The 15,542-nt window shown below is 41.1% G+C and overlaps 1 protein-coding gene across 7 annotated transcripts in view; it reads left to right on the forward strand.

Annotated features, from left to right (window-relative positions):
- MAP2K5 (mitogen-activated protein kinase kinase 5) overlaps positions 1-15,542 on the forward strand; it is a 229,552-nt gene that overhangs the window by 68,628 nt on the left and 145,382 nt on the right. For all 7 annotated transcript variants that reach the window (XM_033920062.1, XM_033920063.1, XM_033920066.1 and 4 more), the window contains 3 exons: positions 2,421-2,489; positions 2,575-2,656; positions 8,215-8,276. In XM_033920062.1, coding sequence (XP_033775953.1) covers positions 2,421-2,489; positions 2,575-2,656; positions 8,215-8,276 — 213 coding nt within the window. The remainder of the gene's footprint in view (positions 1-2,420; positions 2,490-2,574; positions 2,657-8,214; positions 8,277-15,542) is intronic.

Consider the following 15,542-nt stretch of genomic DNA (forward strand, 5'->3'; position numbering starts at 1 on the left):
GCTCTTCTCTGAACCCTCTCGAGTAACGCCATATCCTTCTTAAGGTACGGCGACCAATATTGGACGCAGTACTCCAGATGCGGACGCACCATTGCTCGATACAATGGCAGGATAACTTCTTTCGTTCTGGTTGTGATACCTTTCTTGATTATACCCAGCATTCTATTCGCTCTCTTAGCTGCTGCTGCGCACTGTGCCGTCGGCTTCATTGTCATGTCCACCATTACCCCCAAGTCCCTTTCTTGGGTACTATCATTCAATAACATCCCTCCCATCGTATAGTTGTATCTCGAGTTTCTGCTTCCCACATGTAATACTTTATATTTCTCAACTTTGAATTTCATCTGCCATCTCGTCGCCCATTCCCCTAGTTTGTTCAAGTCCCTTGCAATTCTTCGCAGCCCTCTTTAGTCCGAGCTCCACTAAATAGTTTGGTGTCGTCCGCAAATTTTATTATCTCACACTTCGTCCCTTTTTCTAGATCATTTATGAATATATTAAATAGCAGTGGCCCGAGCACCAAGTCCTGCGGAACACCACTCGTGACCCTCCTCCAGTCTGAGTAGTGGCCCTTCACCCCTACCCTCTGTTTCCTACCCACAAACCAGTTTCTGATCCATCTATGTACGTCTCCGTCCACCCCATGGTTCTTCAGTTTCCGGAGTAGACGTTCATGAGGCACCTTGTCAAAGGCTTTTTGGAAATCTAGGTATATGATGTCTATGGGGTCTCCTCTGTCCATCCGTTTGTTAATTCGTTCAAAAAAGTGCAATAATTTAGTTAGGCACGATCTCCCCTTGCAGAATCCATATTGGCTGGTTATCAGAAGTTTGTTTCTTTCAAAATGTTTATCGATGCTTTCTTTTATCAGTTCTTCCGCCATTTTCCCCAGAACCGAGGTCAGACTCACTGGTCTGTAGTTTCCCGGGTCACCTCTTGATTCCTTTTTAAAGATGGGCGTAACGTTGGCTATCTTCCAATCCTCCGGGATCACGCCTGTTTTCAGGGATAGGTTGCAAATTTGCCTCAGCAGTTCCGCTATCTCTTCCTTTAATTCCTTCAGAACCCTTGGATGGATTCCGTCCGGACTCGGGGATTTGTCAGTTTTTAGTTTTTCTATCTGCCTGTGCACATCTTCAAGGCTCACTTCCATGGATGTTAATTTTTCTGCTTGATCTCCATTGAAGAATTGCTCGGGTTCCGGTATGTTGGCTGTGTCTTTGTTGCCCAGAGAGGCCGTTACAGTCCTAACCACCTTACAAGGCCATTTGGATCTTGGCTCGGATTCTAGGAATGAGTTCTCATGCAAAATACAATCTAGTGTAAGTCGGTGGGTGAGTGCAGAAGCAGCTGAATAGGGGCAAAAGAGGTTTTTGTCTTACTAAAAAGGAAAACTTCTATACATGCTTGGGTTCACAGAGAGAGGAATGACCAAGAGATAAAAGGCGTGATAATACCACTGTAGAAGTCTCTAGTGACTTCATGAAAGTATTGTTCACAATTCTGAAGACATCACCTTCCAGATGGAGTCAGTCCCCAGAGAGTGGCTATTAAAACAGTCAGTGGAGACAAATTGAAAGATCTTGATAATACTTGGACATAAAGTCTATTTCATTTGAAAGGAAGTTCTGGATCAAGGGATCATAGCATGAAGGTGAAATGGGATAGACCCTGGAGTCATTTGATAGAAAAGGTGGTGGATACATGGGATGGCCTGCTAGCACAGGTGGTTGCAATGAAGACTAGGACAAGCCCAGCTTAACTTCTGACAAATCCATTAGGCCATCATTATGCTCAGTTTGCTCTTTCCTTTTTCCCATTGATCAAAGAACATAGCACCTTGCTTATTGGCAGCAAATTTCCAAACAGCATCTCTGTGGCGGCTCCAAGGCCATGTTTATGTGGTATCTTGGGTTGCTCACTGATGATCTTGGCAGGCCTATTGCTGTATTGTTCATTAGATTGATGTGAAATGGGTGTTTTTTGTCCAATAATTGGAATGGGGGAACCACAAGCTACAAGTTGTAAGTGGATGCGCTTAATCCACTGTAGTTTATGTTTTGTAGGAATTGTGAATAAAAATATTTTTTAAACCCTTAAAAACTAAGGGCTCCTTTTACTAAGGTGCACTAGCGTTTTTAGCGCACGCACAAAATTACCACACGGTACGCTTCTAGAATAACACCAGCTCAATGCTGGCGTTAATGTCTAGCGCGCCCTAACGCACCTTAGTAAAAGGTTGGAGTTCATGACACAGTTCATTTCTTGGTCTCCGCCATGTGCAGAAGTCCAAATAACTGATATTCCTCTGTAGTTGTTTTCCTTTCTAGGGCTTGGAAAGTTTCTTGCCTGCTTTACTGGTATAACATTTCAGGTGTCAGCAGTTTTCTTCATTATTGCTTTTTCCTTTTTTCATGCAGGTTATTCCCTTAGATATTACACTGGAGCTGCAAAGGCAGATTATGTCGGAGCTAGAAATTCTGTATAAGGTAAATCTTTTTGGTGGCATGCATTGGTACCATTTTTCTTCCTTAAAGTCAGTTGTAATGAGCTTTTTATGTGTGTGTTTTGCAGTGCGACTCATCGTATATTATAGGATTTTATGGGGCGTTTTTTGTGGAAAACCGGATTTCTATTTGCACAGAGTTCATGGATGGTGAGTCTGTCTTCCTGAAGGGTATTTCTTGGCCAATCTGTGGACAGTAACTAGTAAACCATTCAGCGTTGGCCTTTTAACAGTGCCAGAAAGCCAAGTTTCTTCATTTCTTGATATACCGTCTTATCAAATGTAGCTAACTTGGTGCTGGTAATCTGTGAGCCGGTCCAGAGTTTTGCCTTTGATTCACTTGGTCTCAGTATTTCACAACTGGCTCTTTACTAATCAGAATATTAATCTCTATTCCTAGAAGTGGACTTAATCTTTTACTTGAGAGCCTTCAAAAGTGGCACTCAAAAAACATATTTCTTCATTTTGAGTTATTCCCGCTATACTTCCTAATCAGCCCACAATTTCTTCAAAGAATATTAAAAAAAAATAGTAAATTGTAACACTTATCTTTGTCTTTAAACTGATATTCAGACCCTTAGCTGCCATGCATGTTTCACAACACTTTTCTTCATAATACCAAACCACTGATTCACTGCATGGCATAGCTTGTAGTAATAATGTAAATTAATTTGAATTACGTAGATGAAAGCAGAGGACACCCGAGTCTCATCTATATCAGTCAAATTTGTCTCATGGAAATCGCAGCAGGGGACAGACATAGGGTGACAAATCAGGAAATGATACTGTGCATCTGAATTAGTTTTCACTCCCCACTCCTTGTGCCCCTTCACCCTCCAATGCCTCAGGATTTTCCATTGAGCTCACAGCTTTTTATAAGTAGCTCAATGTGTGTTGCATTCAGTAACATAGTAAAGACCTGTGTGGTTCGTCCAGTCGGCTCAACAGTCGCATTCATTAAGGTAATGCTGAACCATTTTACTTGCTAAGTTTCCCGATAAGATGTCTTTCTCTCCCCCCAAGATAGGCAAGAGCTGTAGTCAAACGATATGAATGTGATATAAGAATACCCAACTGGGTCAGACCAATGGTCCATCAAGCCCAGTAGCCCTTTCTAACGGTGGCCAATCCAGGTCCCTAGTACCTGGCCAAAACCCAAGGAGTAGCAATATTCCATGCTACCGATCCAGAAATTTGTCCAAACCTTTCTTAAAACCAGCTACATTATCCACTTTTACCACAACCTCTGGCAACACATTCCAGATCTTAACTATTCTCTGAGAGAAAAAATATTTCCTCCTATTGGTTTTAAAAGTATTTCCCTGTAACTTCACTGAGTGTCTCCTAGTCTTTGTAATTTTTGATGGAGTGAAAAATCAATCCACTTGTACCCGTTCTACTCCACTCAGTATTTTGTAGACTTCAATCACATCTCCCCTCAGCCATCTCTTTTCCAAGCTGACGAGCCCTAACCGTTTTAGTCTTTCCTCATATGAGAAGAGTTCCATCCCCTTAATCATCTTGGTTGCTCTTTGAAACTTTTCTAGTACCGCTGTATCTTTCTTGAGATAAGGAGACCATAATTGAACGCAATAATCTAGGAGAGGTCGCATCATGGAGCGATACAGAGACATTATAATATCTTTAGTCTTGTTAGCCATCCCTTTTTAAATAATTCCCAGCATCCTGTTTGCTTTTTTGGCCACCGCCACACATTGGGCGGAAGGTTTCATCGTATTGTCTACAATAATACCCAGATTCTTTTCTTGAGCGATAACCCCCAAGGTGGACCCTAGCATCCAGTAACTGTGATTCAGGTTATTCTTCCCCATGTGCATCACTTTGCATTTGTCCACATTAAATTTCATCTGCCACTTAGATGCCCAGTCTTCCAATTTCCTAAGGTCCCCCTGCAATTTTTCACAATCTGCATGCAGTTTAACAACTTTGAACAGTTTTATGTCATCTGCAAATGTAATCACATCACTCGTTCAATTTCCAGATCATTTGTAAATAAGTTAAATAGACTTATTTACAAATGAATATGCATGAGAGAGATTTGCATATAATGGAAGTGACAGGTATGCAAATCTCTCTCATGCATATTCATTAGGGATATCTTGAAAACCTGACTGGCTGGGGGTCCCCCAGGACAGGTTTGGGAACCACTGATCTAGGTGATCAATGGGTGGTTATCAGCGTCTTTACCATCTTTCCCGGTACTGAGGTCAGACTCACCGGTCTGTAGTTTCCCGGCTCTCCCCTTGAACCTTTCTTGAAGATCAGCGTAACATTCGCCACTTTCCAGTCTTCCGGAATCCTTCCTGATTTGATCGACAGATTGGCTATTAGTTGGAGCAGTTCAGCTCTTTGATTACCCTCGGATGGATGCCATCCAGTCCTGGGGATTTATCGATTTTAAACCTATCAATCTGCCTGCATACCTCTACTAGACTGACCGTCAACTCTGTTAGTTTCCAGTCTTCGTTTCCTGCGTATGTATATCCTCTTCAGTAAATACAGATGCAAAAAATTAGTTTAGTTTGTTAGCAATGGCTTTGTCCTCCTTTAGCACTCCCTTTATTCCATGGTCATCCAATGGCCCCACTGCTTCCTTCGCGAGTCGTTTTCCCTTAATATCTCAAAAAAACGGCTTGAAGTTTTTTGCCTCCTTGGCTATTTTTTACTCATAGTATCTTTTGGCTCCTCTTACCGCCTTATGGCACCTGCTTTCATGTTGCTTGTGCTTTTTACAGTTTTCATCCGTTGTTGACCTTTTCCATTCCTTAAGCGAACTCTTCTTGTCTTTGATCGCTTCCTTCACCGCTACAGTGAGCCACGTCTGTTCCTTGTTCTTTTTCCTCTTGGATCCCTTGTTGATATGCGGTATATATAGATTTTGTGCTTCAGTGACTGTGTCCTTAAAAAGGGACCATGCTTGCTCTAGCAATTTTGCAGTGCTTATCCTCTTCTTAATCTTCTTCCCCATGAGTCTCATCGCTTCATAATTTCCTTTTTGGAAGTTCAGTGCTTTGGGCGTCGTTCTGTTTTGCCCCTTTGTCCAGGTTGAAGCAGATCATATTGTGATCACTGCTTCCCAGCGTCCCTACTATGCCTTGCACCGGTCCTCGTAGTCCTTTTAGAATTAAGTCCAGAATTGCATTTCCTCTCATATTTTCCTTGATGAGTTGTTCCAGGAAGCAATCGCTTAAAGCATCAAGGTTCTGTTCTTGGGCCTGTTCTTTTTAACATTTTTATAAACGATATTGCTGAAGGGTTGTTGGGTAAGATTTGCCTCTTTGCGGATGATACCAAACTCTGCAATAAAGTAGACATGCCGGATGGTGTGAATAACATGAAGAAAGACCTGGTGAAGCTTGAAGAATGGTCTGAAATTTGGCAGCTAAAATTTAATGCTAAGAAATGCAAGGTCATGCATTTGGGCTGCAAAAGCCCAAGGGAGCAGGACTTGGGTGTGATTGTATGTGATGATCTTAAGGTGGCCAAACAGGTTGAAAAGGTGACGACGAAAGCTAGAAAGATGCTAGGGTGCATAGGGAGAGGTATGGCCAGTAGGAAAAAGGAGGTATTGATGTCCCTTCGTAAACTGTGGCGAGACCTCATTTAGAATATTGTGTACAATTCTGGAGGACACACCTTCAAAAAGATATAAAAAGGATAGAGTCGGTCCCGAGGAAGGCTGCTAAAATGGTGTGTGGTCTTCGTCATGAGACGTATGGGGACAGACTTAAAGATCTCAGTCTGTATACTTTGGAGGAAAGGCGGGAGAGAGGAGATATGATAGAGACGTTTAAATACCTACATAATGTAAATGCACATGAGTCATTTGAAAGGAAACTCTGCAATGAGAGGGCATAGAATGAAGTTAAGAGGTGATAGGCTCTGGAGTAATCTAAGGAAATAGTTTTTTACAGAAAGGGTGGTCTCCCAGAACAGGTGGTGGTGGTGGAGACAGAGACGGTGTCTGAATTCAAAAGGGCCTGGGATAGGCACGTGGGATTTCTTGGAGAGAGAAAAAGATAATGTGCTCCTGTGGGTGGGCCATTTGACCTTTATCTGCCATCATGTTTCTATGTATCTCCTCTGTCCTTTCTTTCCTCTAGAGTATATATATTCAGGTATTCAAGCCTCTTCTCATACATCTGTCAGTACGATACCAATATTATTTTCACTGCCTCCTGGTGCATTATGGGTCTGCTTGAAGTCTTCTTATATCAGCCTCCAGAACTGTGTATAGTATTCCAAGTGGGGCCTCAACAATGACTTGTACAGGGGCATTAACACCTCCCTTTTTCTGCTGGCAGTTCCTCTCTCTTTGCATTGCAGTATCCTTCTGGCTACGGACACCGCTTTGTCACAGCCTTGAGATGCTCTGACGCTATCACGCCAAGGTCCCTCTCCCAATCTTTGCATATCAGCTTCTCACTCCCTAGTTCAGTTTCAATAAATATTTCCCTGTCCCAAGAGAGCATACAGTGTTCATACATGAGACAAAGGCGAGTCAAGTGACTTGCCTTAGCTCTAAGTGAACTGCAGTGGGATTTGAACCCTGTTATCCTTTGTTCTCAGCACACTGCTCAACTATTAGGCTGCTCCTTTGCTCTGAATTGTGACTTGCTCGAGCATAGGTTTGGAAACAAGAATCCATTGCTGACAATCCATAGGATCCGTTTTGACATACATTATGTAGCAAATGTCTGCTTCAGTTACTTGTAGGAACCCTCCCATGTGCCTCATGGATTTTCTGTGATTCTAGAGATCTTAAGTCTTCACTAGAGCCTCAGTTGTGTAAGCTGAGGGCAGTGTTTTGGGGTGCTAGCCTTTGTAAGGGAGTCAGAGTTTTCTGCTATTGCTGATCCCTCGTTACAGTCCAACATGGCAAGTGGAGTGTGTGCTGGCGTGGCGAGGGAGTCAGTTCAGTATATTGCAACTCCCATCTCCATACCCTCCATAAAAATGTTCTTGATCACATCATCCACCTCTGCTTCTAGACTCATTTCATTGCCATTTGTTTAACATTTAAATAGAACTGGAGTAATCAGGGATTTGGTGTTCAGCTCTAATTTTCAGTCTGTGTGCACTGGTTGAACAGATGCTTCCTCCTCCTCTTTCTATTCCAATAGTCCTAATGACCGTGGTATTACTGTGTTAGAGCAGCCATGCCTTGTACTCACTGCAAAAATGAATTGCAAAGGTGTTTAGGCCCTTGTTTTGGGAATGGTTAAAGCAGTTACCTGTTTTGGATGCAATGTCTCTAGTGGCCCTGGTATCTCCTGCTGGGAGCTTTTTCAGTTAGCACATTGGAACTTAGCAGGTTCTATGAAATCGTATGGAAGGATTTAGAAAGCAAACTGTCTGAAATGTCTCTGCTGGAAGAATAACAGATTCCTGTACTGTCTGCTTTGGGTCTGTTCCTCTGTTGGGAGGAGGGTTGCTCCTGAAGACTTCAATACAAAATCACACCAAACCTGTATTCCGAGTTTGACCTGAGAATGACTTTCTCTGTAAGTTAATTTTATGTCTCTATTCATTTTCTGCTTGTGTGCTGTACTCTACAGTCCGGGGTAGAGAATGGAGAGAAAACCATGCTGGCAGAGTTTAGCTGCTAGAGCCCCTGAGAACTCTCTCTCAGGGTGGCAACATTTTTTGGGATAGTCATGAATCCTTTCCTTTGTCTGTGCCTGCAGGTGGATCTCTGGAGGTTTATAGGAAAATTCCAGAACATGTGCTGGGGAGAATAGCCATGGCTGTAAGTAACTCTTGGCTCTGTTTCTTTGATTATTGCCCTTGCCTTGTGTTTGGTAGCCCAATCTTTCACATGGTGCCTTCTCATGCAAATCCCTTTGAATTGGCAAAAGATGGCTGCTTGGGTCAGGTCCATGTCATGCCAAACTTTCTGGTACCTTTCCTTGTAGTAAATTTGTAATGCACATACAGCCACCTCCGGGTTTGAACCTTTCCATGAAGAAATATTTCCCCTGGTTACTTTTGAGTCTTTCTCTTTTCACCTTCATCCTGTCTTCTCTTTCCAGAGTTTCATTTTGATTGAAAGAGAAAATGCCTTTTATGCCATATAAGTATTTAGACATAGATGCATACGTTTAAATGGAGAATGGCTGAATTTCTCCACTGTGTAAATCTCACCCTGCTCACAGCCCATCCCTAATCCTGTCTGTTTGACTGCATAAATTTTGGTCATGTTATAGAAATGCAGCACAACAAAGAAAAATGGGGAGACCCAATGATCCACCGATGAAAACAAAAACTGTGGATACAGATGTTCTGGAGATAATTTATTAAACACTGACATATAAAACAATGAAAATTCAATTAAAAAAGTACAATGGTAAAAAAATACTGTGATGAAAATCCAACTGGATCCTACACGGTCCGTGTTTCGGCGAACACACCTTCCTCAGGGGTCCTAAAAGGAAGAGGTGACGATGAATAATGATAAAGAGAAAGATAAAAAGATAGAAAGATAAGAAGTGACTGTGATGTCAATCTGGAGCATGCATATTAGTGTCTATACTCGACTGCAAGATAAAACAAGTGAGCCAAGTGTGATCATGCTATATACAGAGACTTGAAACATCGACAAGAGACATGAGAGGAAAAAATGTGCAAAAAAGGCTGAGAAGAAAAAGTGCCACGGTGTGTACATTTTGGACCTTGCTTAATGGTTGTTTATAAGTGGAGTTTTTTGCCATATGAAGATGAACTGAGGCTTTTCCTCCACTTTTTTTCTTGTTTTTTGTGTGTTAAGTGAATGAGTGGGTCTTTGTATGAGTGCAGTGGGTAGACCTGGTAGTGTCTAGGTAGGTTCCTCCTATGGTTTCCAATAGGGCATAATTTATTAGTTTTAGGAGTTTTGTATGTCCTTCCTCAGATGTTTTTTTGGATATTCCCTGTTCCCCTCCTTCCTATTTCTTTTGTTGTAGTGATGATTGACTGGTTTGGTACAAACTGATGAGAGCCACTAGAGAAGGAGGCGAAGTTGAAGAGTGTAAATTTCATCCTTCTGCAACAGAACTCACAAGAAGGGAAATATTACCTATAGTCAGGACTCCTGGACACATTTACCAGAAAGAAGATCATTGAGGTAAGAACCTAATCTTCTGTTAATATTCAGATCATTCAAATACATAAAAAAGTACCATGAACAATATTTGTCTGATATGGCACAGAATCTTTCAATCAACATCTATGACTTACACTTACGGTTTACAATTTATTGAAACTTTATATACTGACTTTCTTTTTGGTATAATCAATGTGGTTTACAAACATATTAAAATAAAAAGTTCAGCAGAAAACACCACCGTAATTCAATAAGACAGAGAAAGTGAGCTAATAATACACAGAATTAAAAGAATTAAAAAAAAAAAAAGGGTGGAGAATGACAGTAAAACTTAATTAGAAGGTGTGGCTTTAATTATGAAATTTAACCCTTGAATCGGCAGATGCTTTACGTAACTTGATGTTGAACGAGAGCAACAGGTATCTGGCGACACAGATCTCCCATAAGAGCCATAGAAGACACATGTTGCTTCTGAGTAACAAGGCCAAATAAAGGGCTCCGGCAATTTATTCCATAAATCCTAGAGCCCATTTTATATGTGGAGTTGTCAAGCATTTGGACGAGCTCAGGGCCTCATTCACTTTGCCTTATTTCTCTAGGAGGAGCCTTAGGGATTGAGCTCTTTCTTTTGATCTGGGTGTAGTGCAAAGGTCTCCAGGGCCAATGCAGGATTCCTTTCAGGCTCTGGTATGATAAAAATATTTTATTTATTGATTTGTTTGGTTGCTTGTTTTAAAATTTGTTTTCCACTGATTAAAAAAAAAGTCTTACTTGTGTAAACTACAATTTCTCTGGTTAGAGGAAAGGCATTGCAGCCCCCCAGGAAGAACAAGATTCCCAGTGATAGTGAAATCAAATATCAGCCAGATTTGGGAGGTCTTCCCTTTGAAATGAGCAAATTCCAGTGTCATATGAAACTAACAGCTGTGTTAAGTCCAGATTGATGATTCTTTGACGGACCCTCACTTAGTATGGCATGACTGGAGCTCTTAGCACTGATGTGACAAACCCATTTCTGCTTTTAAAGTGTCTCTCTGGGGACTGACCCTGTAACCTCATGGTTAACTAATGGTTTAAAAGAGGGATCACTCTAGTAAAAAGAACACAGTTAGCACTAAATACTGAGAAGGGTTAAAGAAATGCATTTTCAAATATTTGCACTACATTTATACAAGTAATCCCAGTTCGTTCTAGCTTGACCTCTATGCACAGCTGGAAAGCTACCTTAGAAATAAACCTTTCCTTCTCTCTTATCTTTCAGTGTTTTTCCCAATTATTATTCCTGAAGGGGGTCATCAGAATTGGGTTTTCTGACCCTGTTTGGCAGATACTTTTTATGAGGAACTCCTTAGATAACAGTGAAACAAAGAGAAAAATCCTTGCTTTGGAGGGTAATGTGTATAGCTTGTGTTGATTTGTATACAGTAGTGGTCTCAAATTCACAGCCCGGGAGCCACAGGTACTATTTTGAGGCCCTTGGTATGTTGCCATTGTTCTGGAACGTTGCCCGCCTCACGCAAGCGCTTTCCTGCATCTGTACATGATTGTGAGGTGGAGTAGAAAGGACAATCGCATGAGGCCGGCGATGCTCCAGAACATAAGGTAACCAATGGAGGCAGTGCAGCTTGTGCGTGTGTACGTAATCTCATGAACTCATGCGAAATTCAGCACCTCTCCTGGCGGTGACTGCTTGATGTAAGATGGCGGTTGTGTCTGGTGCTGGAGGAGGTGATAGTTGAAGGCGGTTGGGACACTTAAGGCACAAGTCGGATATTGATTCTCTTCTAGAGGACTACCCCAAAATCTTGTCTCTTACAGTTGATCACAGTTTTGCTTGAGGTAAAACTCTTTATAGTTTATAATTCTTTCCTTAATTGCTTCTGATCATTTCAGCTATACACAGCTGAAAGCAGTGCAACATGCAGAAAGTGAAAAACTATCTAAACTTCACTTTCTGCATGTTGCACTGCTTTCAGCTGTGTATAGCAATTAAGGAAAGATTTATAAACTATAACGAGTTTTACCTCACGCAAAGACATTAACTCTTTTTTCTGTGGCCCTCCAAGTACCTACAAATCCAAAATGTGGCCCTGCAAAGGGTTTGAGTTGGAGACCGCTGAAGGTTGAAATCGGAGAGCTTTTGCAAAAACTTGCCAACCTGTTAATTAGAACTGGACAGATACCGGACAACTGGAAGATAGCGAACGTCACGCCAATTTTCAAAAAAGGATCAAGAGGAGAACCGGGCAACTAGAGACCTGTGAGTCTTACGTCTGTCCCTGGAAAGATGGTTGAAGCACTGATTAAAGATACCATAGTCCAAATTTTGTGCAAATTAAATCTTGTGCAAATTAAAACAGATCTACTACACCTACTCTCTCGTTATCTGCGAGAAAAGTCTACAGTACCGGGCTGTATAGTGAATATAAATGTTAATTTTTATCTGACCCTCATGGGCTCCCCTGAAACCCATCCATGGACCCCCTAGGGGTCCACAGACCCAAGGTTAAGAACCCCTTCTCTAGAAGATCATGAGCTTATGATATAAGAATAGTTTCTACTCTTGCAGTAGTGTAAAATGTCACTTAATAATAGCTGATCCTTCATCCAGTCAAGGCCCGTTGCCATTAAGGTAAAGAAGATTTAACAGCGGCAACAGCTGGCGATGCTTCCTCATCTTTCCACTATCCCAGTGTTCTCAGAGTCAAGATCGCCTCCTCTTTGCTGGTCACCCGATAAGATTTCTCCTGGGCTGTATAGTGAATATAAATGCTAATTTTTATCTGACCCTCAGGGATCCCCTGAAACCCATCCATGGACCCTAGGTTAAGATCCCTTTCTCTAGAGGGTAAAACTGGCAGAAAAACAACACAAATATTAAAGGAATTAATAGAAAAAAGGTAATAGTCAAATTTCTCATCAGACCTAGTGAAGACGTTCTGAGTAATCACATCTTAAAACAGAAGATGTCTGCAGTATTTAAATCAGATGAATTTAGGCTAAATGATTGTTCTACAAATCAGTTCTACTCATCTGCAGGTGGGAGCTTTTTTAATTCACTTAAAACTCTAGAAGTTTCATAGGTTCACAGCTGGAGGCTTAGGTCTTCAGACACAAGTTTGAATTAAAGTTCTAGGAGATGGTATAAGCAGCCAGATGCTTTGATGACAAACCACATAAAAGGGTCCTATTAAAGTAAAGACGCAATGCCTCCCCAGGGACCTCGTCTACGAGCTCTCTGAGAACAAAGTGTTACTCTAGCAGCAACTGCTATCTGGCACAGAACAGCAAGCTTCCTGCTACACCATGTGTTCCATAGATTTCTCTCATCTACACAGCTCCCAGGAATCTTACAGGATCTGAGCCAAGGTAGAATGACTATGTAAAGATCATCTGGTGGTAATACTGCTTTAATTACTGATCCAGAGCGCTAATCAGTCTAATACAGAAGATGGAGTTCCAGAAAATTGCCCCTGAAATCTTGTTTTCTTTGCATACCCACAGACTTCAAGTCATCCCTGTCCAGCCTGAGACATCCAGTTGCTCCAGTGCACAGTAATGTCTACTAAAATGTAATTGTAGACGAAGCTTCATTATTGGGTCTGCACATTAGTAACGGGGGTAGGCCTAAGCCAGAGCTAAATGCTTTGGAAGTAGTCCAATCCTGCTGTGTAACATAGCAACAGATAAAAACAGAAACCAAATACCTACCTGCTTTTGTTTCAATTGTGTTCACAAATGGAGAAATGTCACTCGAATGGGAAAATGCACATCCATTTTGGATATAAAGGAAAAACAAAGCAAAGAGTGTCCAACTGAGTTACGTTATAGGCAATACATAATTCCAGCTGTTTGACTCGTGAGGAGAAGGGGGATATTCAGAAGGGTTCTTTAATGAAGAAAAAAAGAACGGCAAACCCCAAAAGCAGGACTGGAAATGAGAAGTACAAAGTATTTACCTTCCAATGTTATTATGTCTATACACTCATTCTGTTATTAAGTCTATACCCTCAACCTGTATTCTCTAATGTCATGTACCCTCCTGGAAATGTCCAGTTCTCTTCTTATGTAATCCGCTTTGAACCGCAAGGTACAAGCGGAATAAAAATCACTAATGTAATATAATGTACTAAGCAAAGAAGAACTTGCCAACTGAAAATTCCCTGTATGGTGGGTGTCTGAACGAATGATTGCTGTATTATGTCCTGACTAGATAAAACTTGTGAATGAATCGTGGTAAGGTGGCATACACATAAAGCAATGCAAATAAATGAATCAGTGTGATTTTACAACAGTGCCAGAGTTCCAGGCTTATAAGTAGAGCCGGCTGAATTTCAAGCCCTGCTACACACCGTCATGGACGTAAAAGTAAAGTGCAAAAACACATATAACAATGACATAAGAACATAAGATTTGTCGCTGCTGGGTCAGACCAGTGGTCCATCGTGCCAAGCAGTCCACTCAAGCGGCAGCCCTTAGGTCAAAAACCAGTGCTCTATTTGAGTCTAGCCTTACCTGCATATGTTCTGTTCCAGTAGGATCTTATCCAACCTTGTCTTGAATCCCTGAAGGGTGCTTTCCCCTATAACAGCCTCTGGAAGAGCGTTCCAGATTTCTACTACTCTCTGGGTGAAGAACATAACATAACTTTATTCTTCTATACCGCCATAATCAAACAATTTCTAGGTGGTTTACACAATAGAAAGCTGGACAATCAGCGAAATACAAATAATTAACTTCCTTACGTTTGTACGGAATCTTTTATCTTCTAACTTTAGTGAGTGCCCTCTGGTTCTCTTCACCTTGGAGAGGGTGAACAGTTTTAATAATCGGGTAGTCATGACCATTAAGATGAAGCAATGTATTTGTTATTTTATCGTTGGGACTAGCCAGGAAGAGTTTAGTCTTTTCAGTATTAAGTTTCAATTTGAAATTAATAGTCCACTGTTCTATCTGGGTCATAATAAACGATATCTGATTTAAAAATTTCATTAGTAAAATTGTTTAGAGGAATTAAAATAGAGATGTCATCAGCGTAAATATAGAATTTCAGGTTTAAACTCTGCAATAAATGTCCTAGAGAGGAGATGTAGATGTTAAATAAAATGGGTGATAGCGGTGAGCCTTGGGGCACACCAGATGGGTTGCTCCAACCACTCGATAGGATCTCTTTTTCAAAAAGCCTTGAAACCAACTCCAAACCCTTCCTGAGAGTCCTTTTGTATCTAAACAACCCAACATGATCTTCATGATCCCAATGCTTTTCCAGTACATTGATGTTATAATGCTTACAGAGTTTGCCACCTTGTTGTACCTTTCCATATAAATATTTTCCGCCTTCAGCACTTTGCAGCCACCAATGTCACTATGTGCAGATTACCCTTTGTCTTCTGGAAACACAATGCAGTCAATTCATTGTTTGGGGCTGAATTTGTTCTCTTGCTAGTAGGAATTTCCTGTTAGTCCCATGCTCTTCTGAATTTTGACACCATTTTTGTTTTCATGACCATCTCCAGGATAATGATCCCTCCCCTTCCCATTGAATTAAAAAAATTCCAATTAGTTTACATTTCCTTATAAGAGTCTCATGAGGACTTTATGAAATATCCGCCTTGAACTGCAAGGTAATGGCAGAATAGAAATCCCTAATGTAATGTAATGTAATCTTCTGAAAATCCAGTCACAGTACAGTATGGGACTCATTTTCAAAATAGAAACATATCCAAAAACTGGCATAAATGGGGCAGATGGGCATGTTTTTTTTCACCAAAACGTTCAAATTGCTATTTTTGAAATCCATCATGTAGTAAGTTTTCTCATCTGCCGTGGGTCTAAATCTCAAGGGGACATATTTTGGGTGGTTATCTGCAATAATGGATCATTGTAGAAAACGTCCAGGGCAAAAATTGGACATTTGAGTCTAGACCTGTTTCA

This window comes from Geotrypetes seraphini, chromosome 14, assembly GCF_902459505.1.
Source record: "Geotrypetes seraphini chromosome 14, aGeoSer1.1, whole genome shotgun sequence".
NCBI lineage: Eukaryota > Metazoa > Chordata > Amphibia > Gymnophiona > Dermophiidae > Geotrypetes > Geotrypetes seraphini.